A 27,440-nucleotide genomic window follows, 5' to 3' on the forward strand; every position below is an offset into this window, starting at 1 on the left:
ACTAAAACGTAGTGATTCATTTAGTGAGCTTTTGTGATACCAGAAGAACACCATACTCTGAAGGCCCTTATGGTGATATGGAAACAAATCATTATGTAATATATCTAAGGACCATAAGGATAATACAAATAAAGCACCAAAGGGAAGAATCAGAAAAACTTTCCAGATGTGCAAAACCTGTTAGGTAGAATGTGTACACATTATTTAACCATTGTTAAGATGAAAAACTATTGGAATCCTGGAATTAGTAGCTTATTTTTCAGCTTCCTGCTGGAGGGTGGTTGCCCTGGAATTAGCTTCCACCAATTTAGTCTAGATTAGTCTGGATCTTTCCCACATTTTCATGTTGTTTCCATAAAACAGATTTTTTCTAGATGCTTAGAAGGAAAACCCTTGAGGCTGGATACAAGTTCATTTCACCTGAACCTGAGGAAGCAGGTCACTGAAACTTCTCCTTGGTAGGGAGACTTCCTAAATGCCTCTCTTGGGGCTGATGATGGCTGAATGGGGAGGGCAATCCGTGCTGAGATCCCTTTGCAAAGGGCTGGCATCAAAGAAAGTTCTGAGTGGGGACTCAAAGAATCCCTTGAAGTTAGGAATCCCTCAGGAAATTATGGTTGTAATTTTTCTTTCTTTTTTTCAGGTCTCTTATTTGGCGTGATGTGTACATCTATGGCTGTGGCTGCATCTGTCATGGGAGGTGTTGTGCAGGTAACAAAAGAAGGAAAAGACACATTTCATTTCACAGCAACTTCCCCCCACTCTCTTCTAATGTCTTGCCTCTTCCTGCAAGATCCAAAGGCTGACATTTAATAATACCAGCTCCAAATTAAAAATACATGTAAAATGTTAACCAAAATCACTTTCAGAAGGGGAAACTATTAAAACTAGTGATGGGATAGTGAAATAAAATTAGAAACTCCTAAAAATTCACATTTGAGAATTTATTATCTTGATATAAAAGTGGTGATAATAATAGTAAAAACAATAATAATTAACATTTATCTAACATTTATGTAACACTATATTCTAGGCAGAGTCCTAAAGGTATTATTTCATTTAATCTTCATCACTTCTCTTAAAGGTAGCATAATTAATGTACTAATTTTCCAGAAGAAGAAACTAGATGAAGAAACTAAGAAGTAACTGTCTCAAAGTTATATAATTAAAGAGTGGTAGACCTGGGATATCTACTCACCTCTACCTATCATCCAAGCTGAACTCAGAATTCCCCGTTCCATAAAATATCAGTGCTAGAAGGAGCCTTATGGATACTCTGTTTCAACACCTTCATTTTGTAGGTGATTACAGAAAAAAAGTGAAAGTATCCTGTTCAAGTTCTTACAGTTAGAGGCAAAGCTAGGTTTATGACCCAAGTCTCTTGAGCAACTGATCTCCATTTCCCATGTTGCTCAACTCACAAAGCAGCATCAGATAAGCACATCTTCAGATTCTACTGCGATTCTCTCAGGCCCCTTTTGTCTTTGTGGGGTTTTGTTTTTTTATTTGTTTTTTTGAGACAGAGTCTTGCTCTATAGTGCAATCTTGGCTCACTCCAACCTCTGCCTCCCAGGTTCAAATGATTCTCCTACCTTAGCCTCCCCAGTAGCTGGGATTACAGGTGCCAGTTGATTTTTGTATTTTTAGTAGAGATGGAGTTTTGCCATATTTGCCAGACTGGTCCTGAACTCCTGACTTCAACTGATCCACTGGCTTCAGCCTCCCAGTGTGCTGGGATTACAGATGTGAGCCACCACATCCAGCCTTGTGTAATCTGAACATCATTTAAGAGTTTCTTATTATGGCATACGTTTTCAAAAATGTTTTTCAAATGAAGATATGAGTCACAGTGAGTGAATAGTGATCATTAATGTTTATAGAATGCCTTCTAATTCCCAGAGCAGTGTAACTTATTTGATCCTTCCAATGACTAGTTAGATAACTTTCATATTTCCATTTTAGGATTTAGGGAACAAATCTGGGAGAGTTAAGTGATAGAATAATTCACTTGTCTACATAAAAGAACTTGTGGCACTGGAAACATGGTGACCTTTCTAATAAACTGTTAACATACTGTTTTTTCAGAGTTGCTTTGTAAACCCTTCATAATGTTTGAAGCACTCTGATATATACTCATCTACACAGTAGAAGTGGCAAGGTGGTGAGGTTTGTCTTAGTGATCTCAGGCACTTGTTTTAGGTTTATTTTCCTATTCATGGAACCTATATTTTCAAGTCACCTCTGATGACTTGTGCCCCACAATCAGTATTTACTCTTAAGAAGGTATCATCATGTCCAACTGGTGATGATTTGAGTCACTAAATTGTTTTCTTCCAGAGATATTTGTATTGTAAACTTCTCTGCAATTGAAGTATGAGGGGATCCAGATAGGCAAAGACTCCTCCAAAGACTGGCGGAAAATGATTTTTGTAGTGAGGAGACAGTTGTGAGTGATACATTCATCCACCTGCCTTAGTTCAGATGAATAGACTGGACCCACCTTCTTGATTGGTTAAAATGTATGTCATGTAGTTTAAGAGATGCTGATAGGCAAGAAATGAAAACCATGACCCCTCGTTTCCTAGGAGAGGTATTTGTCTCTAAGGTGTTCCACTCATTTCTCTGAACACATCTGACTTTGATGAGCAAAAAAAGTCAACTATAATTCCCTTATTTAATTTTCCAAACAGCCTTACTAAATTGAATTTAATGGCACAACATTCATATTCAGATTTTACATATTGGAAGAAGACAAGAACCCAAGTAAAGGGATGAGGTACAAAGCCAGGTTTAGTTTCACTTCGTGTTTCCAAAACCACCCGGTACCTATCGTATGTGTTTATGGGTGGTGCTGGGGGTGAGGGTGGGGCAGCTTAAGTCCCTTAAACAAAGACCTTTTCAATGCTTTAGTTTAAGACTTTAGAAAATATGTTCTGGAAAGCCTCATCCTGTGACATGCTCCAAGAAAGAAAATGTCCACAGTCAGAAGATTTTGGAGTACACGGCACCCTGCATTCCACTCTCCAAAATCCACATGATACAGGGGCATATTGAAAGCTCCAAACAATCCTGTAGTAAGGAAACCTGTTTCACTTGAAACATGTGACCACAGAAGCACAATGGGGTGGAGAGTGGAGGAGCCGGAGGGGCTGGGGTCAAATAGCAGCAGTGAAGATCAGTTAGTGATTTGCCAAGCTTCCTTTGAGAAACGTTGTTCTATCCAATATGCTGCTTTCCTAATGATTATCAGCTAATTCTGCTAAGAGCTGTTAATGACTTCTAGGCACATTTGAATCTCAACTTGAGAAAAAACTTTCTAGCTATCATAACGGTCCAGCAATCAAATGGCATGCCTCAGGGATTGGAGCTCCCTAATAGAGCAGGTAAGAGAAGTAATAAAAGGATAATAATAGTAGTAGTCAACATTTTGGGGCCTTTATGTGCTCCCTAGTCCTCTGACATTATTCTGTGTTTTTCTTGGATTCCACATTGGCCCCAAATGGGAAGCAAGTATTAGTGTACCCATGTGATATGTGAGGAAGCTAAGGCATAGCAAGGTAAAATATCCTGCCCAAGCTTCAAAGGCCACCCTAACCCCAATGCACAAAGCTATCGTCCTGTACTTGCATGAGTAGCTTAGAAGGGATTTGGGCATTGATGAGAAGGCTGAATTCGATGAGCTACAAGTCTTCCTCTGATTAAACATGCTTAATATAAGCAAAAAGAAAGGTAAAAATTAAAATTAGTTTGCTTTTGTACACTACAGAAATATACATAGTTTTAAATCCAGGAACTCTTGAATTCCCCTCCCCACCCCTCTCACTTTTTTTTAATCATGTGAAGGCATTTTTGTTCTGAGGCATGATGGCTAGTGACTTTAAGACATTGTCAAATATTTTTCCCACAGGGGAAGATAAAATTACCTTTATTAACTTACTGACTCTCCTATGTCATCACTAATAAATTAGCTTTCAAATTCAGCAACCCTAGAAACTGTGAATTAATGCTATTAGTCAGCAGAGAAAAAGCCAAGAATATTAGCTTAAGTATCAATGCTTGGGGAAGAAGGAAGGCTTTACTCTCATCTGCCTCCATTTTGTTAAGAATATATGTGAGGAAACCAATCATGCATTACAATCCATCTTTCTGGATAAAAGAACTTGCATTACAGCTGGGGGTGATTTGAAGTACCCTTGGTTCTATGACCTTATTTTTTTATAGAGAAAAAAGACTCTGAAGTTCAATGATTTTCAGCTTGAACTTGAAACTAAATTCAGGTTGCCTGCTTTTCTACTATGTAAACATACACACACATACCGACACACATACACATAAATATCGTGCTTATCATTGAGGCCAGAATTCAGAAATGACTTATAGAAAGCATGTAATTAATAAATGGCACAGTCAGAACTAGAACCCAATTTTGTCCCAGGTCTAAGAGAGGGATGATGCCAGGAAGTAACAGATGTACTTGAGTGAGGGGTTCATCTGTCTGCTTTTGTTCCACAGGCTGCCCTCAGCATTCATGGCATGTGCGGGGGACCAATGCTAGGTTTATTCTCCCTGGGAATCTTGTTCCCTTTTGTGAACTGGAAGGTAAGGATCACACAGCCCTCTTCACAATTCCCAGTCAAAACTGGCCCAGCCATTTTCTTTCTTCTCTCACCCCTGTTTGGAAATCTATTTGTCTTTGCGAGGGAAAGAATCCACAGTAGAATTAAACAGAGCTTTTAGCCTACCTATCTCTGACTTCAGTGACGTCTTTCTGGGAATAGAAATGAAAAAAGAAAAGAGATAGTCATGAACTAGGATATATCCTGACATCAAAGCTTACTCTTTAAGGTTAAATTAAGTCTTCTCTAAATTAAAGAGCCACAACATTAACTGTAAAATAGATATTGAACTCAAGAATAGTATTGTTGAAACACAGTTTTGAAAATTCATATTTATAAATGTGAAATTCATTGTTTTCTGTGTATAGCTACCTAGATTTATAATTAACTTTATTAAATTAATTAACTAATTTATGTAAGGGAGAAGGGACAAACTTGGGTTCTGACAGCTGGATCTTCATTTTGCTGCTCTGGCAAACTGATTATTTGGAGAAACAGTATAACCGTACTTTTAAAATATTTAAAATAGCAGAATTTTCTCAATCTAGCAAAATTGCCATTTTTCACTTATTGCCATGTGCATGCACACTTACATGCACGTATTTCAAGAAAGTTTTTAGATTCCAGAAAGCTTAACTTTACACTTATTTATGTATATACTATAGGGTATTCCATAAAGTCTCTGTCAGATAGAATACCTGATTAGGTCTCTGTGGCTACCTGATCCCTATTTACCTCTCTTCTAGATAAATCTTGTGGGGCCAGATAAAGAGATTGATTGATAGCAAACATTCTGGTATTTGCAGCACTTTGCAAGCAGTCTTAATCACTTGTCTGATATTGGGGTTGACAAGAATATTGTTTCTTTGGGAAGATAATGTGAGAGAAGACAATATCCTAGCCACAAAAAGTAGGAGCTAGCTATATAAGATCTTAGTGCACTGTAAACATTAATTTATTATCTATGTTAGTAGTTTTTTCTATTTGATCAGGAAAACCACATTGATTTCTCATTGAAATCACCTTGTCATTTTGGGCAACTGCTGGGGCCTTCATTTACCCCCCACCAGCCTCTAAGACATATCCTCTGCCTAGATATTTACTAAAGTATAGTAAATATTATACATTTTCGTTACCTTTCCCCTCATCAATGGCCATGGCTGATCCTACTAAGCAATCATGGCTCTCCTTGCCACAGAATGTGGCTACAACCTCAGAATCTGTCCTAACATGGCTTTCCAGCTAGCTATTATAGGTCAACCAGGGTTAGCCCTCCAGTTGAAATCCATCTGCCCTTTACTGATAGGCCAGGGGCAAGCAAAAGATATGCGTCAAGCCAAATCTAGCTGCCCCCTGTGTTTGGTATGGCTTTCAAGCTAAAAATGGTTTTGACATTTTTAAATGGTTGGAAAAAAATGTCAAAAGAATAATATTTCTGGCACATAAATATTATATCAAATACTAATTTCAGTGCCCATAAATGAAGTTTTACTAAAACACAGCCAGGCTCTTCTGTTTGGATATTGTCTATAGTTGCTTACATGCTATAAGACCCGAGTAGTTGTGACAGATACCACATGACTCACAAAACCTAAAATATGTATTGTCTGTCTTTTATATTAGAAATGTACAGACCACTAGTTTAGACCAAAGCACAAGTATTCAAATCACACACATTGATTTAGTTTCTTCAAACAATAATGGAAAAAGAATTCTGGAACTCATACCGAGGTCTCTTTTGTTTTTTCTGAACAACTAGAGAAGCCAACAGGTTTGTTTTCTCTGACTGAGAAGGCTCAGCTACCCAGTACAGACCAGAGCATCAGATGATATCTTCTAGTGGTCCTAATCTCTGTTAGATTGCTCTGCCTCCTCTACAAGAGAAACTGCTCTTTGACTTTTCACTATTTATTAAGAAATATAAACCTTAAATGACAAGACTATTAAATGCATTTGCTAGTATTCAGACTCAAACAAAAAAATATCCAAACTAGGCAGTCAGGGGACTCGGTCAGAGTTCTTGGGAAGAGAGATAGGAGTAATAATTTCTGTATAAAAGCTGTCAATAACCAAAATGACTGCATCATCTCCAACATCTGAAGTTTTCCATAACCTCTGAAAGTATTCCAATGAGGAATGAGGTTTCAGCAGCTTTTTAAGTATTAAGAGAAAGAAACTCTAAGGAGAAAAAAAAATATTGCTAGAAATCTAATGATCACCATGAAATTATTTATTGTCTTCAATTAAAGAACAAAATAGTCCTTAATAAACCTGCATTATGGGAGTTGAGGTGAAGGCAGTTTGAGTAGACTGTTTCCAAAACATGTAGCCAAGATTTGAGAAGGACAGCCAGGATCTCTAAGGCATAGAACTCCTCATCTCATTATTCTTTCAATAGACACCTTTGTCAAATTTCCCATTAACTTTTTTCTTCTTCATCCAGGGTGCACTAGGAGGTCTTCTTACTGGAATCATCTTGTCATTTTGGGTGGCCATTGGGGCTTTCATTTACCCTGCACCAGCCTCTAAGACATGGCCTTTGCCTCTATCAACAGACCAATGTATCAAATCAAATGTGACAGCAACAGGGCCTCCAGTACTATCCAGCAGGTATGCTGATTTTTAAGATGGCACTAAGTCCCATAGAGTGGGTCACCCAGCAAGAGGGAGGTGCACTCTTCAGAGATAAGTCTGATGAGACATGTGGCTCTCTTATGAGACTCACTCTGGGAAGTATCCAGCACTGAAGAGTGCCATGCAGGGCTGCAGCTTTCTGCAGATGTCCATTCCCCTGTATTGAGACATACAAAAATGAATTTGGTGAAAGAGTTCATTGGAGATATGAATACAAAACACAAAAAACACTGGAGGGTTGAAAGACAGGTGACTGAGTATGAGGAACATAATGTCTCAAAAGAATAAAACTGAGAAGAAGTAGTTTTTGAGCAATGAGGATAATGCTTATGGGCATGCTGAGTTAGGAGCACTGCTGTGAACCTATGGATTCTAAACCATGCAGTATGGACACAGGGTTTAACAAAGGATTTCCCGTTCTACTTCTGAGTGGGGTAGGTGACAAAAATATCAAAATACATCAGATAGTATGGTGTAGAGAGAAGATTGTGGACTTTGAAATCTGAAATACCTGGGTTTGGATTTTGGTTTTACCATTTATTCCCTCTGTATCTTTGGACAAGTTAGTAATTTGTAACTTCTTGAATTCTCAGAGCCCTTGACTGAAAAAAATGAGGGTATTAGCACCTACTATGCTTCATTTTTGAGAGAATCAAATGAGATAAGATTACATATATTTAGCAAGTAGCACTATACATGACTTTAATAAATGTTCATGCTCACATTCTAATTGTATGTAACAGCAAGTCTAGAAATATAGGATTTGTGGTTTTTGTGTATTCAGAGAAGTACCTCATTTTTATTAGTCCCTTTCTGATTATCATCAATACCTCCCTGTACTGGCTCATTCCCTTTGAGTCCAGCCTTCTCAAACTGGCCAGATAATATGGCAAATTACATTTATGAAAATCTCTCTCGGCCCGGCATATCTTCTCCTCTCCATTGTCTTTGTCAATTTTGAGACTAGTCTCGTCTTCACAAAGTCCAGAAAAGTGAAATGATCTTATTTGTATTGCTTAATTACTCCATTTTTCTATCTTCTCTTCTTTTCTAACACAATCCATTCTATCCAAGTAGTCACTAGATTTATTTTTTCTGAAGCACCTTGCTGAACTCATTACTACCACATGGAGATGACTTCAATGATTCGTGTGCTTGTGGAATAAAACACAGACTTTTTATCCTGGAGCTAAATATCTGCCCAAATTAAAACCTTCCTGTGGTTTTAATGTTTGTTAATGTTATTAACCATTCTTTTCCTTCTACTCTGAATTCTGTTCCTTCTCTTCTACCTTATGCCGATCCCACTCTTTCCTACATTTGAGTCCTTAATCAAGCTATTCTCTTTGTAGGAATGTCTTTTAGTGTGCATTTCTACTCTCCTAAAATCTGTTTATTTTTAAAGAGCCATAGTAGTGTCCCTCATTGTTCCATAAAATTCATTTTGACTTAGGTTCCAAATGGGCACTCCATTATCTTGCTTCCATTTGCCTTTGAGTTTTATTTTCTTTCCATAAATTTTATATCAGATAATTTAAACCTAGCTATAGTTCCCCATAAACCATGTTGATTCTTCTCTCCTGCATATAGTTACTGTATTCTCTTCTTGGAATGCTAGTTCCTGTCCCTAAGTACCCTCTTTGCTTGATTAGCTAATAATTGTTCTCTCAAAATGAGGTATCATCTTACACATTAGTCTGAATTTGATACTTTCTCTGAAGGATACCAAAATCTTTAATACTTTTTCTACTCAGGCAAACCAACCCATTTTATGCGTGTCTATTAGCTCCTATATGTAGATTTTGTGGCTTTCTCGTCTTTATATCACTAATACCTGTCACAATTCCTGGCACTAAATCTGGGCTTAATAAATGTCTGAAGAATAAATAATACAAATGGAATGAAAGACACAATCCTCACTGTAATACTTATAATTCAGTACATATATTGTTATATTTGTAATTGAGGGATGAATTGGATGGATTGGAATGCAAAACACATCTTCTCTAAATATAATTTTTTAAATGATAAAAAGTTATGCTTTAGGCTTTTGAGATGCCAGGCCCTAAAATGAATCCTGAGCAGTCCTCTACATTACTGTGGGTCTTTAGAATGCATGGAATTGGTGACATGTGTTGTTCTCCACAGACCTGCAATAGCTGATACCTGGTACTCGATCTCCTACCTTTACTACAGTGCAGTGGGCTGCCTAGGATGCATTGCTGCTGGAGTAATCATCAGCCTCATAACAGGTTGGTTATAATTCCTCACTTTGGAACTAAAGAAAACATGGGTTAGTGCATGCATTGGTGGACTGGCTGGCTGTCTTCCAAATGAGGCCTTAGTGCTAATCTGATACCCTCAGGTCTGCTCACTTAGGGGCTTTAACAAATCTTATGTAATACCTACTGAATCTTTTAAAGAAAGTCTTACAATGTTTAAATGTAGAATAGGGTCAGTAAGGAAGGACAAGGGCCTTTTGTGAGCCTGTTCTCCTGGTGTCATATTTTATCTTGGTCTTATTTGGTGCTAATAGGTGGTGTCTTCAATTATGCTTCTTCCAGATAAAATATGGCACCTCAAAGATATGCTATGTATGTTACTCATACATGTTGACACATAGAGTTATGTCTATGTGGATTAGCAACTCCAGAAAGTTTATATCATTGATCATTTTTTTGCATCAGCTTCTGAAAGGAGATCTTGGCCCAAGATACACTTTAAATTCTTCATTTTTACTGATAAAATTCTGCTGGGTGGCTGAAAGTTATTTTTTTAAAATTTTTTCTTTGTAGATATGTGGAATGAAAATACTATTTCCTAACTCAAATACAACTACTGTTGTTGATTTATCAAGTGAACCAAAGATCCCATTATCAGGACAGTATGTATAGATTAATGCTACTCTGTTTTTCAGTGTATAGTAGTTCATAGTTATCTGAATCTTACTATATTTTTCTCATTTACCATAAAGCTGCATGTCTCAGATATAAAGTCTTTAGTTATGAGTCTATTATTTTATATTTTAGATTATGGTTTTATATGCTATGGTTAAATCTGGCCTACTAACTGTTTTTTTTTTTTTTTTTTCTTTTAACAAAGCTTGCCCATTTATTTGCTCTTGACTATGGTTGGTTTCACTCTACAAAGGCAGAGTTGAATAGTGGCAACAAAAATCCTTTGGCCAGCAACACCTAAAATATTTACTATCTATTTCTTAACATAAAAAAAAGTTAATGTTTGCATTAGATCATTCATGTCATCAGAGAAATTTAGCGCACTACTTTATAAATTGTCAGGAATTGTGTAGCTCTATGTAATTATGTGATATAGCTCAATTGTATTCTAGCTTTCAGTTTGCTGTGGCGAAATTTGATACCATTCTAATTTCTGATTCTTGGATGTAATCTACCTTATTGCAGTCTCTCTCTCTTCTTTGTAACACATACTCACACATACATACATACACACTCATGCCATTCTTTCTGCTGAAACTTTATAGACCGTCTCTTTTTTCCTAGGTTTCTGAAATTTTATGTCCTTTCCATTCCTAACCTGGCTTTCCTGACTTTCAACTTAAGCCTATATCTTATACTCAGGACTTCTGCTGAGAGTTTTGGGGCTTATGCTCAATAGAGGGACCATGTAGGAAACAGATTTTAGGTTGCACTCTGCTCATGGAGTCGGTACTTTGGCATAGAGTTGCTTCGGCCCAGAGGAAGGGGAACTTCTCTCCAACCCACCCCAAGTTACTATACACCTAGTGACATTTCCTCTGCAAGCATGAACTTTCTTTTTCCTTAGGAAAAACCCACTTGTCTACAGGAAATGATCTCATCCCCTTTGACCTTCTCTTTTCTTACATAATATGTTCACAGTCCTGTAGTTTCTTGATGAACTTGGTTTCAAACAATTTTCTCAACAGCTACTGATGCCAAATCCCCAAGGTCTTGCTATGAAAGAGATGATAAATCCACAACTGAAGGCAAATGCAGAGATTCTGATTTGAGAATTTGAATTTCATTATCATTTTTAACTTTCCTACTTGTGAGAATTATAGCCCTATACTTTGTTTTACCATTTACTATCTCCAAAAGGCAATATTATCTTTTTCTGGAAGGAAACAGAATCTAAATCCAAATGAATTAGAATCCTGCCCTTCTTAGCAAATCTCAGGACCTGCTCTTAAGTGACAATAGATCTACATTATTTGTTGTAGTGTTTGATACTATTGTGGTTCATTCAGAGACAAAACTCTTCTCTGTTTGAAACCCTGGAAATGACTTTGTCCCAAATTAAATTCTTCTGATTCAGAGTTGCCCTTGGATAGGACTCTGAGGTTTTTCAACTCCTCCTCTGCCACTCACACATACACACATTAAGGCAAATGGAGGGTTACAGACTCTAAGATCACGTATGCTTAACTAAACATATGCTTCATCATTTATCAGCTCACAGAAAAGTTTATCATTTTCTCATTCATGAAATAAGAATAACAATGCCTACCTATTTATAGGGATTAGTGATAATTTGTGTAAAATGTGCTCACTATGTAGAATACACTCAGTAATTGATAAATATTATTATTGACACTAGTAGAATTCTATGTGGTCAAATGTCTTTTGACAGGGTGATGTAATCCCAGGGAATACATTATTTAAACCTCAAATTTAGAATTTAAAAAATCTGTATTTTTGACCAGGCACAATGGCTCATGCCTGTAATCCCAACACTTTGGGAGGTTGAGGCAGGCAGATCACCTGAGATCAGGAATTCTAGGCTAACCTGGCTAACATGGTGAAACCCAATCTCTACTAAAAATACAAACAATTAGCCAGCTGTGGTGGCACATGCCTGTAGTCCCAGCTACTCCAGAGGCTGAGGCAGTAGAATCACTTGAACCCGGAAGGTGGAGGTTGCAGTGAGCCAAGATCATGCCACTGCATTCCAGCCTGGGCAATAGAGTGAGACTTTGTCTCAAACAACTAACCAACCAAACATTTCCTTTTGTGGGTGTGTGTCTCAAGAAAACAATTTGGGAAAAATTTGTGGATTGACACAGTATCTGGCGCTTAAAAAAATGTTTATCAATGGTGTAACCGCTAATCCACTCCCCATCTAGGGATTTTTACACTACACTGACTATGGGACTAATAACTATAATTGGATAAGATTGGGTATTAGTGAATAGTCTTTATGACTTAAAAATTTGCGTAAGTTCTGGGGGGAGCAAAATCATTGGCCTTTACATGTTAGTTTGAATATCAATTAGATTCTTGTTCTACAGCAGGATTTGAAGATATAGGACATTGAACAGGTATGTTTCAAGGAAAAGAAAAGGAGGTGTGAGGCATGAGGCGGTGTGAGGAACGTTTAAAGTAGCTGGGAGGAACATGAGGGTATTGCTTATTCAGGAGGTTACGGTGAAACAAAAGAAGGAACAAAAAATACTCTTTCTAGTTTTATAAATACGGACTTAGATGATCTTAAATATTAATGTCTGGTTTAGCTAAAAGTCAAGAGCTTTTTTTAAAGGAAGAAATTGCATAATTACTGCTAACCACTCCACTGGCCGAAAAAGGGTACTGGTAGGACTTTCCATGATAGATATTTAAAAATAAACAGGTTGTCTCTGTTTAATGCTACATTCATGAGCTTATCTGACCTGACAATTTGTTGATATTTAAAAACAAACTCCTGCCCCTTTCTGCAGTTAACCAATTTCTGTTACTTAACCACTGAGTCCTGTTTTCACCCTTATTTTAAAAAGTAATCTCAAGTTGATAATGTTTAGATCTGTAAAGAAAGACTGGTGGCCTGCAACCATCTAATCCATTTGTTCTTTTGTTAATAGGTTACCAAAGAGGTGAGGTTATTCAACCACTGTTAATTAGACCAGTTGGTAATTTATGTTGCTTTTGGTCTAAGAAGTACAAAAGACTATGCTGGTGTGGAGTTCAGCATGACAGTGTGATAGAGCAGGTGAGCTGATGTTTGAGCTTCTAAAAATGTGTATGTACTCAGAGGGATTCCTGGTTTTGCCCACTTGAACTGGCTGCAAAGATGCACTGGAAAGGGAAGGCGGTGAATGTTAGAACTTGAAAGAATTTGGGTTTCAACTTCAGAGTTACCTCAGCTAATCAGCTTTTAAGCACATAAATAGGTTGATAGGTAAAAGTGCCTTGGAGCTGAATTACTGGCATTGCAAGTAGTTTTCAAAGTTTGTTTTAACCTCTGCGAAGGTAAATTCTAGGAAAATATCAAAGTGAATAGAAAAAAAACAAATTGAAGGCACATTCTCCTGTAACAGTTCATAGCATGGACTTAGACTGTCCTGGGATTAACCCTGGTTCCATGTCCTACATTCCTTGGGTAAATTATTTAACTCCTCAATTTCAGCTTTTTTTTTTTTTTTTAATCTGAAAACTGGGCGGGTGGTGGGGGAAATTACACAGAGCAACATGGATACAGCATTTCTAGTTCCATGGGATATAAATGTAAAACAAGGTCATGGTGAGAATGTACAGGCAAAGAAGCAGCAAGATGCACCTAACTCTCTAACTCCCCAGCTCTCCTTATTCCAGGAAAAAGAAGTGTGTTTAGGTCAGGCAGTACTAGAGACACTGTCGAAGTACTATTAAGGCTTCATCAGCCAAAGACCACCAGAAAGAGCCTGTAGTTAGACAAAATTGGACTTACTAACTTGATGCAGCAAGACAGGGTACTCCAGAGGAACTGGGGAATGCCACCCTCAACGAGAGGGAGGAAGAACATGTCTTTTATAAGGTTTGGGTTCCCACTGAAGGATTCTTAAAGGGGTCTATGGGAAGTAGAAAATGACTGCAAAGCTATCTGGGGCAGAGTTGGTAAGAGTGCAATGGTTACTCAAAGGGTTGTTTTGGCATTTGATAACTGCCAGACCTTGGGAGCAGCTGGCATTATCAGTGTCTGTCTTCCCAGCTTGATTAAGGGCAGAAGTGGTTTGTTGTTATTGTTGTGTTTTTCTTTTTAGTTTAAACTTATATTCACTTTTAGTCCCAGATATTTTATTCTTTTAGGACTTTAGGAGATGGACTCCTAACCCATATCGTGGCAAATATTTCTGAGGTGTCCATTGCTCTCCTCTCTAGAAAACAGCAGAATAGCATGTATATCACCTAAAGCTGAGTTTAGTACTTATGGCAGGAGGGGTGGGCACCACGTTGACAGAGAGGCTCAGAATACCAAAGTAAAGTGAAGACACTTATAGGATTCTGGCCTAAGTGACTTAAGGTAGATCTTTCAATTCAGATTTCTTATTGGAACTGCACCAAGGTGCAGACACTTATAGGATTCTGGCCTACGTGACTTAAGGTAGATCTTTCAATTCAGATTTCTTATTGGAACTGGGCAAAACTATGATGTGAGAATTTAAAATTGGAAAACATAGGTGAGGGTCCTAAAGTCAGTTTTGATAATTAAACAGTGGCTTGACAAGCAAGGAGTTTGCTTCATTGAACAATCTATACTTTTGAGAAAACAGCTATTTATCCAGATGGCCAATTTATTTTGCTGAGAAGGTAGCTGGTTAAGCAGACTGTTTGTATAAATGAATTTTGAGGAGGATGTAGAAGCAATGGATCAAGTTACTTACTGGTTTGCAGATTCAGGAAGACAGAATTTCCTGGAATAAATAATGAATTCATGCAGGCAGCTTCTGTTCTCAAGGCTATGTTGAATGGGAGGGGACACTCCTTGTGTCACTATTGGGCTCCTTTGCCAAAAAAATAATGTTGATTAGCATCCAGGGGAATATACATATAGGTGTCCCTGTTATTATTAAGAGGGCCTCCTATTCCCAGATAGAAAGGGGGCCATCCCTATCTGAAACTTATGTCTCTCCTTATAAGGTAATACTACTACCTCACAGGATTGCTATGTTAAATGAGAGATGTATAAATTTCTTCATGCAACACAAGACATACTATACATCCTCAATAAATTGTTCTTTTTGCTGTTGTTATCATTAGAAATAGTACCTTACATGGATTATCAAAATTATCAGTTAGAGAATGTCTTAGGGCAAAGTGGTTTATGTTTCTTTTGTACTTACATATAATTTTTTGATTTTAAGGCCTAAGCAAGATTCTTTCAGGTTAATTTGGAATACATCAAGGCTATCTTGCTAATATGTGTCTTTCCATTTTCCTCAGGAAAATCTTGAGAATGGTGGTAACTGGAAACAAGGGGCTGAATCTGTCTTACCAAACGGACTGAGGCGAGAAAGCCTGGTACATGTTCCAGGCTATGATCCCAAGGATAAAAGCTACAACAATATGGCTTTTGAGATTACCCACTTCTAAGGCAATACCTGTATGAATGCACACACCCACTCTACATGCACACACACACACACACATTCACACACACATATATATACACACAGACTCCACATACTTCTTGCCTATTGGTTAGCAGGCATGTATAGTTGCCATGGAGGTAGGGATGTCCAGTGCCTATTTGTACTTATTTATAACTACATGCAAAATGACTGTTTCCCAGGGTATTCTTTGAAAGACTCCAACTTTCAGAGAAAAAAAACCAGCTTGCTCCTTATGTCCTTTACTATTTCCTTATTGAATAAATGAGAACTGGATTTCATCACCATTCAAGAAATCAAAGTCTCTTTGTTTGGTGTCATATGAAATTTCAGGTTTTTCATTTTAGTCATTTTTTGACCATCAAAATATCTTGGAGTTTAGAGGCAGAATGGCAAACAGGAATATGCATGTTTAATGCTTTTCTAGCATGATGGATAAAACAGGAATGACATCCACCCCCGACCTCATACCTCACATACATGTAGACATATTTTATGCCACCCATCTCCCATCCTGTAGCTGCAATTGGCACACAACTACTATTAACATCCCTTCACTGCCACTGTTAGGTCCTTTTCCAGTCATTCCAGTCATTAGGTGTCCTGACCAAACATTAAAAAAAAAAATCAGCTAAGCACAGAAGAAGAGAAGTATGTCTGCTTAGTGGGAGAAGTTATAACTAAAAACTCTGCTCTTTTTGTTCTGACCATGCAGTATTTCTTCTTCCTATTACTTTACAATGAAAAATTGCCCCAGTGCTTGAGAAGAAGTCTGGAGTCTTTTTCCAGGGCTAGGTAAAAGGAAAAGGGATGTCCCATAGAAAGTTGTTAGGATAGAATTTGGTAAAAGAACCTTGGAAATAGTGTACCTGACCATAGGAGATTTCACTAGCCATAGAGTTCTTTGGACAAAATGCATTGTCCACAAGACTTGTACTCTGCTCATTCAGCTCATATGAGCAAGCTCAACTCACTCCACCAGGGTAAGGTAACAGAAGTGGAGAACTTCGTAGGTTTCGAGAAAATAATTTTTAAAGTTCTTGAGAATGAGCATATTACCAATTAAAAGATGAGTTGACAAATGAAGGAGCAGTGAAAGATTTTTTTGAAGAAGTGAATAATTGAAGTTCTGAAAAGGTAAAAGAACCACTGCATCACAGGGGCTAAGTCAGAGGACAGATAATAAAAAACAAAGCTGTATCTGAGAGTCACCTATATTAGGGCAGATGTCAGATATTTATTTTGGTGGCCAGATAGGAGCAAAAGGCCTAGAAACGGTGTGTTAGCAAAATAAGAAGAAATGGTCCAAATAGACAAGAATAAGTAGCTCCAAAGGTTGCTCTAAATATTTATCAAAAGAGAAAGCCTTGAAAGAAGCATGCAATACAAAAAAAATTACCAATATTTATTATTAGAGAAGATAGAAAGACAGACAAATCAATGGAGGAATTCAAACAAACAAGTTTATCAACCAGAGCCCAATCCTTGCCTTCTCTCCCTCCACTCAAATAGAAAAGGAGAATGGAGAAAGAGAAAGAAGGTACTGGGCTGCAGTTTAGAAGAGAAATGAGAAAAAAATACATTTGGAGAAAGAGAATAAGGGTCAAAAAGGGACACATTTGGAAAAATATCTGAAAATGAGAAGGAACAGATCTTCTAGAAACATTTTTTGAAGTCTGGCAAGGCTAATTTAGCTGTTGATCTAAGAATTTGCAAATTGAGAGGTGCAATGATTTTCCAAATTATTTGTGACACTTATTAATTACAATATATATATTTTGGGAATATTGGAATCTGAGCCAAACTAAATTGCCTTTATAAATATCTTAGGGAAAGAAGAGAGAAAGAACGAAGGGGAGAGAGAAAGAGAGACAGAGAGAGAGAAAGGAAAGAAAAAAGGGAGAGAGAAAAAAATGAATAAAAAATAGTAATTCTGAGGATGGGAATAAGTTAATGGCAGACATTATATATGTGTGTACATATATACATATGTATACATATATATGTGAATATGATTTGGAATACATAAGGATTGTGAACTTCCACTTAGGACAGGATAAAATCAAAATATACCATGCAATTTTTCATTTTACTCGTAAATTTTTCTAAAGAGATTTCACTAGATCAGTACCTTTCTGAGAAAGTTTTCAGGATGTTTGTTCTTTTACAGTCCCTAATTCTCTTACCTGGAGTGTTATCAAAATGCCATACATCTGGAAGATGCAACTATTATTATAAAAATATCTCTGCCTTCTCTTATGTGATGAAATTTATAGCATTAGGAGATGACATTTCAAGAGATTTTAGAGGTCAATGTAAAGACTCCCCCCCATTCTTCTTAATTGAACAAACATGCATAAATCTAGGGTTTCAGGTAGGGAGCAGATGGGAATCTACGGGAAACTGTCTTCACAGTTTATGAAAGCAATGTTTGTTGTGTGGTGAAGCAGAAGGGAACTATGAAGTGCAGAGTCAATAGATTCAGCTAGTGAATCTACTCCTCTCAGGCTCTTCCTAGGAACGGCAGCCCAGAGTCATGCCAAGGCCACTGGTGCAGTACAAACACAGTCCAGTGACAAGTTCAGTCCATACCATGGAAGAGGGTTAAACTTGTGGGAATGATAAGGTTTAGAGGGTCCTAAAATGTGCCAGACTTGATACTCACCACTGTACCTTTAAAGCACAACCACAGATATTGGTAAAAATGGAACAGAATTACCTCAATGCTTCTTTCACTCATTCTGAATGATTTCATTTTGATGACTGACATTCTCTTTGTCATCACTTGGAATAATAACTACAATAGCTTATGACTGAGGTAAGGAAATGGAGTCAAATGACTTAGTTTAAAAACATGTTCTGACAGAAATATAGGTAATTTGGAAAAAGACTTTTAAAATCTTAGTTTATTCATCACTTAATCTCCTGCGTAAATCAATGTGGATTTGCAAATACCTATGTGAATAACAAACATTCACAAGCCCAGTTTTCCAATATTATACTTTGGTGTTTCAAATATTAGCCATCTTCAGAAGACAGAGTTAAGCTCATAAGTATTTAACTTCTTAATCACAACCTTACTTGAAGTGTCAGGCTGTCATCACAAATTAGAAAAATAATCTTACCCTGTGGAGCGAGATGTTCATTAATAATGATACTTCAGTACATCAGTTGGACAATTAATGTGATGTTTTTGTATTTTCAAAATCTCATACAGCTTTTTAATTTTATAGTCCTAGAATACATCTAAACCTAATGCTGTTTATACAACTAGTTAAAATTAGAAAAAATACCCATAAACAAGTATAGATAAGTAATTTGTATATAATATTTAAATAATCTTTTAAAATGAAGTTCTGATTTAAGTGTTCTGGACTTATCAATGTGAATATTTTCTACAGGGTTAGGAGTAGAATGGAAGATAATAATCTATTCTAAAATATTTTTATAAACATTTTATAAAGATTTATAAAGGTTTTATAAGGTTAAAACCTTACAGATTAAGGCAGGTCTACCAGGTGACCAAGTAAGCATATGCCAAAAAAAGGTTATTCATAGAATATAACACGACTTCCTTTTTGATGTTTTGGATAATGCCTATAATATTTAGTTTACCCATGGGCTAGGACATACCCACACACATAACACAGAAATAAACATCAAAAGGTGTTTATAACTTAAAAAAGTAGTTTACTATACATCAAGAAAAGCAATAAATAATGGTGATATCTTTTGTGGAAATTATCCTCAGGGATTTCCAGAAACAATTCATCTGTGTCCTAAGTTGCTAAAGCAAGTGTGTGCACAAGTGTTACAGAATCTGCTTTTGACACATTTAAAAGGCTAAGAGTAGTTTCACATAATTATTTATTTAATGTCCTAATGTAACTGCCGTATAAAAAATAAGTTAGCAACCCTCAAATCACTTATTTGCAGTGTGGTATAATATAAGCAGGCTGAATTTGTAAATAACATTATTGACTGATTTGGAATATACTTGATAAACGTTTGTATACCTTTATGTTAACTACTCTCAAGAATGCTAATAGGTCACCTTAAAAATTGGTTCAGTTTTTCTCAACAGAGCAAAGCTTCCTTAAACTGGCTTTAGAATTTAAGAATTTGGAAGGAATGTTTATTGACAGCAATACACAGTATATAGTTTATATATATATATATTTAAGATTTGCAGGGGGAACTGTAGGGAGTAAAAGGAACAATAAAATCAATACTTATAATCATCTGGATGACTATATGATTGCAACATAATTTCTCCTATTGAGAATAATAAAGGTTGGAGAAATCCTCTCTGTCTCTTCTGGCCATCCCCGAAGTCCCTTTTCAATTATAGAATTCCAGTAGCTCTTTCCTACTTGAAAAATAACAACATAAAGGTCAATGAACATAATATTAGGAAGATAAAATTACATATCCTTTTAAGTGTATTTTCATCTTCAATACTGGAAATGAAAATGAGGATGTTTCTTCTTTAGTTAGGCTTTTCACCAAAATCTGAGCTTACTAGATTTAGCTTCATAAATCATAACATAGACAAGGGAACAAAAAACCTTAATTTCTTCTGAGTGTTAACAGATGAACTACATTGTGGTTTTTCAGCCAGAAAGAAGGCAGGGTGTGTGCACAGCAGATACTGAAGTAGAATCTATTAAGTAGATATTTTTACATGGGTAGAAAGTCTCTAAATTGCTTTTATCATCTTCAAAACATTGCTTCCACAATTATCTTTGCTATCCGGTTTTTCTGCCACTCAATTTCTCTTTTATCACCAGAGAGAGAAAAATACACTGGGTAAAGATCAGTAGAAAAGTCTGTTCATATTACTTGTTGGAAAGATATTTAATTTCACTTGAAGAGTTTATGGGAAGGGTTGAATTTCATGTATCAACATGCAATTCAAAATAATTATAATGGTACTGAGGCAGTTTGAGTAGCACATGGGGCTAGCCACCTACATGGCAATTGGTTTTGGGGGAGTATCTAAATAGATCTCATAAAGTTCTGTGTTTCAACTAATAATATAAGAAAATGTCTCTTCCCTTTTGAAAAATAAAAAGGGAAGAGACATTGCTTTTTCCACACAAAAAGAATTAAGATTAAAAAAAAAAATACTCTGAGGAAGTCAATGTAGATCTATGCCAGAAAATCTCATTTCTTTCCTTCTTAGAGAAAGATGTAAAGCAGAGCCCACATAACTGACTATCTGGTATAATCAAGACTTCCACTTTGGACTGGCTGTATGTAAAAGAGGCTTTCTCTGGAGAGAATTTTCCAGAAGTACACACTGATACAATCATAAAGCAGTAGAAGTGGACTAACTTACAGGTTTCTCTTTGAGGGTAGACTTTGATAGTACCAGATATTCGAAGTGGTCTTAAATATGCAACATTTTTCTTGTTTGTTTCATGTTTGTTTCATCAATGTTTGTTTCATGTTACTTTCCTAAAAAAGATAACTTAATGTGGATATGGCTAGGATGCAGTGGCTAGAATATTTGTGTTCTCTAGGAAAAAGAAAGCCATCAAATGTGATCATGGGTGTGGTTTTTCAGATGAAGCCAGATGGCAAATTCAATTGAAGGTAACTTATCGCCATTACAAAGATATCAATCCTAGCTAGCAGAAGCCTGGGCTGATCAATGATTCAAGCTAAAGCCCAATTAATATTTCCTTTGGACTATGTATTGCTATCATATTCCATTTGGAATAGAAATGCCTGTAGGGAAATGCTTGGCTTTTCATCAGAAACTGGGTTGTTTAGGCCACCCCTAAAAGGTTCTCTCTGAGCCACTAATAATACCAGGAATGAGGTTAAGATATTAACTGATTTCCTGGATGAAACCTAGAACTATACCCAGAGCCCATTTTAATACCATGTTTTGAGGGGTAATGGAGTGGAAATATCTGGTCACCATAGTAGGACTGAGTTGAGCATATTTCAAAGATAGTAAGTGCTCACTGTTTCTTATACGAAAAAAGGCGCAAGTGTGTGTGTGCACACCCACACACAACACACAGAACCTGGGCTTATGTTAATGTGCCCCCAGTTGACAGGCTAGTCAGTCAAGCCATATCAGTTAAGCAACTTTGCAGGCCACCTGGATTTTCCATTTTGACCATCAGGTCAAAAAAAGCAATGGGCAAATAGGTAGCCTCTTTCTGACAGTTGGCTATGGTGTTCCTGCATGCCCTACTTCCTTAGCATGCACTGTATCTATGCTAAAATCCGGTCCCAAAGAGATTTTGATGGTGATTTACAGAACCAGCATAAGTGTGAAGAAGAGAAAGGGCGTATATGTGATGGCAGTATTATTAACCCTCACAAGAACTAATCAAGCTTCCTCTCTCATCTGTGTCTAGTACAAAGCATTAGATAGGTGTGATTTTCTACAAACACTTCATAATGTGCAAATGTCTTGAAGATAACAATAATCTTATCAGAAGACAGTCAAGACTTTTTAAGAGTAAGGTAATGGCCTGCAAGAATAATAAACTAGCCATGTAGCATTAAAGAATGAACAACATCCCCTACCCATACTCAACAAATTCCAATTTAATATTTTTAAAACAAGCAGAATTAAATTTAACATGCAAATTATAGGGAAAATACCATATTAAATGATAATTTATTGAGTGAAAAAGTTTTCTGTTCATTCCATCATACAATAGATTGTGCTAAGAATCATTTTGGAAGAATGTGCAGCATTCAGAAGTTGTATCTCATCATGCAGTCACTCAGCAGCATTTTATCTAAAAATACGTGCACAGACTCAGACAAATACAAACTATTTCAGCCATGATCTATGTTGATTTTCCACTTATTGTACAGTGAAAGCTCTTCAGCTTGGAACAACTTGTCAAGGCAGACTGCATGCACATATATATTAGTTATTTGCTTGAAAAGACAAGTTAGAATATGAAAATATATAAGCAGCATCCATGTAATACAGAATTCCTGAGAATAGTGTGTGCTATAAATCTTTGAGAAATAATTTGTATTCATATAAAAACCATCATATAAAACATTTCTCCCAACTAAAACAGAGTGATCTAAAACTAACACATTGCAAGGGGCTGTCAGTATTTTCTGTGAACAATGATGAAAGCATAGCTAGATTCTATTGCACTGTTTCACAAAATAAATATTTCAGACAATTTTTCTTTTTCTATTTTTCACATCCGTTTCAAAAGTATCAGAGAAGGCATTTTATAAATCAATGTATTACAATTTTTAAATGAAAATATCTTTCTGCTTTCATATTTTGTTTTCTAGTTGATCAATATGGTTTTAAATTGTAATGGGACTATGTAAAAACATGGAAAGGAAATACTTCTCAAGGACACAGCTATCGTTATTCTTTACGCTACTATTAGACAGATGTTGCTGTTTTGTGGTCCTAATTTAGAAAAGATGTTGGTTCATGTTATCATTAGGTAGAGAGAATATTTATACTCAGGCATGTGTATACATTTACTTAACAAAGAAAAAGAAATGCAGATGCTACAAAAATGGAGGCGTGTAAAACTCCTTTGTACTTAGTGGAATTAGTTGCTATGATTGCTATAAATAAGCAGGAAGAAGCATGAAAACCTCTCTGGAATCTGAATGGAAGAGTCTCACATAACAAGGGCATGTGAGGGAAGTTCAGAGTCTGAGGCTCTTCCCTTTGCTCAGAATTAGAGGACACGGAGGAAAGTGAACATGCTTGAGAAAAACAATTAAACAACTATCATCTATCCACTTTTCTTCTGGAGAGAAAGAAGGAAAAGCTAACAAGACATTTTCAGTGTTAATATTTAGAAAATAGTTTCCTAGTAAGAGAAATATAATCTTACTAGAGAAACACTAGCATATATATGTAGTAGCTTTATTCCCATTGTGTTTGATCTGGTCTTTTAAATTTTAGAAATAATGGTGCTTTGATTGATTGGAGAAATAATAATCATAGTAAACATAAATATGTGTGTGTGCATATGTGTGATTTCCTTGTTTTGCAAGGAAACGTCTTAATTTCTACCATACATTCCCCTACCTCAGCTCTTCTCTTTCTTCCTTTCTGACCTCCATAGCTTATGCCTCCTCTGAACCTTCTTGAGTGCCCCATCACTCCTGCCTCATCTGTCTGTGGGACAGACATACTCATAGATACAGAGTTGACACTGAAATAGAAATTCCACAACAAAGCAAAATTATATCTTTTACAATGAATTTGGCTTTGTTTCTAGAGAGTTTTCAAAAATAAACCAGATCAAACTATCAAAGAAATAATAACATAAAACTACTTTCAGTGATGAAAAAAGAAACTAAAACACAAATACGTGTTTTTTTCTAACAGATAATATATATTTATATTCATGCATTATTTTCGTTAGTTCATGAGTAAGAGTGCACATTGTTGAAAAAGCATAAGTGTTGCAGAGCATCTGGCCTCAGTTTTCCTGAATAAACATATTACAATTGCAAAAACTGGTGTCAGAGCTGCATAAACCACAATGGATACTACATACTGTGAGGGTGCAAAGGGACAAGGAAAACCAATGTATTTACAGCATTTCAAGTTAATATTTTGTGAGAGTTGTAATAAATCATAGAGGAAAAAATGAAATATTTACTATAAAACAGCCTTCCACAGTGAAGTATGAATTAGTTGTGTTCTAAACTATATAAGAATAGCCATTCATATTTTATAAGTATGTGGCTTTATTGGCATTTAGTACAAAAAACTGCAGTGCAACTGGCTCTGCCAGGGATAAAACAGACTTGAAGTAGCCACTGCAATGGAATATCATTTCAACGTATGCTATTCTTTTTGGAATCTTAGATTTTTGGTTTGATTACTAAAGGTGATGTGCAACTCTTCAACTGCATAGTCAATGTGAAGCAGCATAAATCCCCTATAGCACAGATCCATAATCTCAGAAAGAGACAAGGGCAATTCCTACCAACCTGTAAACTGAAGGGATGTGGCATTCTGGAAGCCAAGGCAAGAATTTGTTTAAGTCATTTCTTACAAGTATCTGAACTCAACCATACTTTCCAAAGTCAGATTAATTTGTGAGTGAAGACGGCATACTTTACGCCATGCCTGGCTTGTGAACATTTATATGGAAATCTGTCTTTCAAAACCTCACCACCCTCTTTCCCATTACTCTGCAGTTGATGGAAGGCAGAGGTCTCCAAACATACAACTCCCTGAGACTGGTTTTGAGAATTACATTCTTGCTTTCTGCAATGTCAATGTAACCCTTTTTAAGGTCCCTACAAGCCTGGATATTTCAAATCCCAGAGATGGCTGTGATACATTTCCAAGTAATATATTACACATGTGGTTTGCCAAGTATGCCTTCCTCCTAGATTCCGTCTAGCATTCAAAGTTGCCATCATTTCTTCCCATTAATGCTATCACCCCTACTGGGTAACAGGTGTCAACTAGGGCCATTCATGGTGAACAGGCTGACCACTTTTTCTCCGTTGTTGTTGCAAGTGTTCCAGCTCAGCCTCATACATCATTTCTTGAACTAAGTACTTCTCCCGTCGTATTCGTTCATGTAGGCCCTTTGGTACATCTGGAATCAGGTATGCGATGAATGACTTAATCCCAAAAACAAGGTGCTGCAAATTTAAATTTGAAAAGTACAGTTTTCAAAGATTCTGAAATGCTAATCATAAAACAGTATAATGAATAATGTTGCATTCGCCTTGAGTCAAGTATAAGAATTTAATATGTACCATGTAAAATATTAATATTTTCAAAATTATATTGAAAACACTACTGTTGCTTTCTTCACTTTAGGACAAAACAAGGAATTACTTCCTGTTTTTGCTGCAATATGTTGGTATCACTTTATATGTACCGAGCAAATCTTAAATTCACACCTATAAAATCTTTACATATTATGAAATATTATTATGACATGAATTGTTATACATGGATGAGAAAGATCATATCCAGGGAAAACCCATGTCCAATAGATCATAACAGATATCATGCAAACCACAGAGAATGCAGTCTGCCTGTTATGCTACCATTGAACTCAAACTCAGAAAATGCATTATTCATATCTATTAAGTTCATATATCATTAGAGGTGCTTTAAATATTATACCCTTATTACATAATTATTCTATGATAAAAAGACATATTACTTTTATTTTATTATTACTTCTTTGAGACAGCATCTCATTCTAATGGCCAGGCTGGAGTGTAGTGGCATATACACAGCTCACTGCAGCCTCCATCTTCTGGGCTTAAGCAATCCTCCTGCCTCAGACTCCCAAGTAACTGGAAGCACAGCTGCCTGCCACTACACCTGGATAGATAATTAAAAAAAAAAAAAAATTGTAGATACAGGATCTTGCCACATTGCCTAGACTGACCTTGGACTCCTGGACTTAAGAGATCCTGCCACTTTGGCTTCCCAAAACGCTGGGATTACAGGTGGGAGCACCTGGCATACATTTTGAAAAATGAATTGACAAAAGTATTGCATTAAAAAAAAGCAGAAACAAAACTCAAAGGCAGTATTTCTGTGGTTAAAAGTATACATGTTGAATGAAGCTGCTTGAGTTTGAATCTTACACTTACTAGTTGTTTAGCCTCAGGCAAGTCACCTATATTCTCTGTCTTATCCCTAAAATGGTGATAATAATAGTACCTCTTAAAGGTTGTCATAAGTACACACACACACACACACACACACATACACAATATACATATGTGTGTATATGGGTATATATATGTATGTATGTATGTATGTGTGTGTGTATATATATATATATATATATATATATATATATATGGCTCAAGGATTGCTTGGTATAGTGTAAGCCCTGCTTAAATATTACCTCCTGTTATTGTAAATGCATCCTGCTTTTCCTATGAAAAAGAGAAGATTGTTCAATTTCTCAGAAAGGAAAAAAAATGATACTAATAGAGTTAGCAAAATCTGGGGAAAATAACATATTCCTAATGGATTCTTAGTAGATAATAGTCTATGTGGAAAAGAAGAATTCAATGTGCTTTAGGTGGGATAAATTATATGTGTCCCAAGAAATTTTTACTGCAGAGTAGATCATAGTAAGGCAGGTCATGTTTTTCCATATAAAAGCAGATGATCAGAAGTTTCTTTCTTGATAAAATTATTTGATATTCACAGAAATATCCAGAAATATGCCTCAAGGGTATAGGAATAAAACTTAAAACATTTGCTATAATTAAATTAGTAAGGAGGGATATGCTTCAAGTCCCTGAGAATAAATAATTTCATATAATTGTTTTTTTGAGATGGAGTTTCACTCTTGTTGCCCAGGCTAGAGCACAATGGCATCATCTCGGTTTACCACAACCTCCGCCTTTAGGTTCAAGCAATTCTTCTGCCTCTGCTTCTGGAGTAGGTGGGATTATAGGTAATCTTTTAGTAGAGACAGGGCTTCTCTGTGTTGGTCAGGCTGATCTCAAACTCTTGGCCTCAGGTGATCCGCCTGCCTTGGCCTCCCAAAGTGCTGGGATTACAGGTGTAAGCCACCATGCCTGGCCAATTTAGTATAATTTTAATAGCACTGACAATTAGAACTTAATGCAGAATTATTTTATAAGAAAGAAGTTTATTCAACTCATTCTAAATGGAACTCTAAGGGGAAATATTTAATGCAATAAAGGATAGTCTCTTCAGTAAATGGTGCTGGGAAAATTGGATATCTATGTGTGAAAGAATGAAACGAGACCCCTGTCTCTTACCATATTTAAAAATTAAATCAAAATGAATTAAAGACAAGTGTTAAACCTGAAACTATGAAATCACTAGAAGAAAAACA

At 36.3% G+C, this 27,440-nt stretch overlaps 2 protein-coding genes across 3 annotated transcripts in view; one reads left to right on the plus strand and one right to left on the minus strand.

Annotated features, from left to right (window-relative positions):
* SLC5A12 (solute carrier family 5 member 12) overlaps positions 1-15,890 on the plus strand; it is a 60,804-nt gene extending 44,914 nt beyond the window's left edge. Inside the window, exons 10-15 of the mRNA XM_017538732.2 lie at positions 644-711; positions 4,513-4,599; positions 7,060-7,226; positions 9,399-9,502; positions 13,105-13,232; positions 15,443-15,890. Coding sequence (XP_017394221.1) covers positions 644-711; positions 4,513-4,599; positions 7,060-7,226; positions 9,399-9,502; positions 13,105-13,232; positions 15,443-15,592 — 704 coding nt within the window. The 3' untranslated portion in view covers positions 15,593-15,890. The remainder of the gene's footprint in view (positions 1-643; positions 712-4,512; positions 4,600-7,059; positions 7,227-9,398; positions 9,503-13,104; positions 13,233-15,442) is intronic.
* Positions 15,891-22,161: 6,271 nt separating this feature from the next.
* ANO3 (anoctamin 3) overlaps positions 22,162-27,440 on the minus strand; it is a 281,024-nt gene continuing 275,745 nt past the window's right edge. For both annotated transcript variants that reach the window (XM_017538733.2, XM_037742087.1), the window contains one exon: positions 22,162-25,239. In XM_017538733.2, the coding sequence (XP_017394222.1) occupies positions 25,057-25,239 (183 nt within the window). In that variant the 3' untranslated portion in view covers positions 22,162-25,056. The remainder of the gene's footprint in view (positions 25,240-27,440) is intronic.

Source organism: Cebus imitator, unplaced genomic scaffold, assembly GCF_001604975.1.
Source record: "Cebus imitator isolate Cc_AM_T3 unplaced genomic scaffold, Cebus_imitator-1.0 Scaffold113, whole genome shotgun sequence".
In the NCBI taxonomy this organism is placed as follows: Eukaryota; Metazoa; Chordata; class Mammalia; order Primates; family Cebidae; genus Cebus; species Cebus imitator.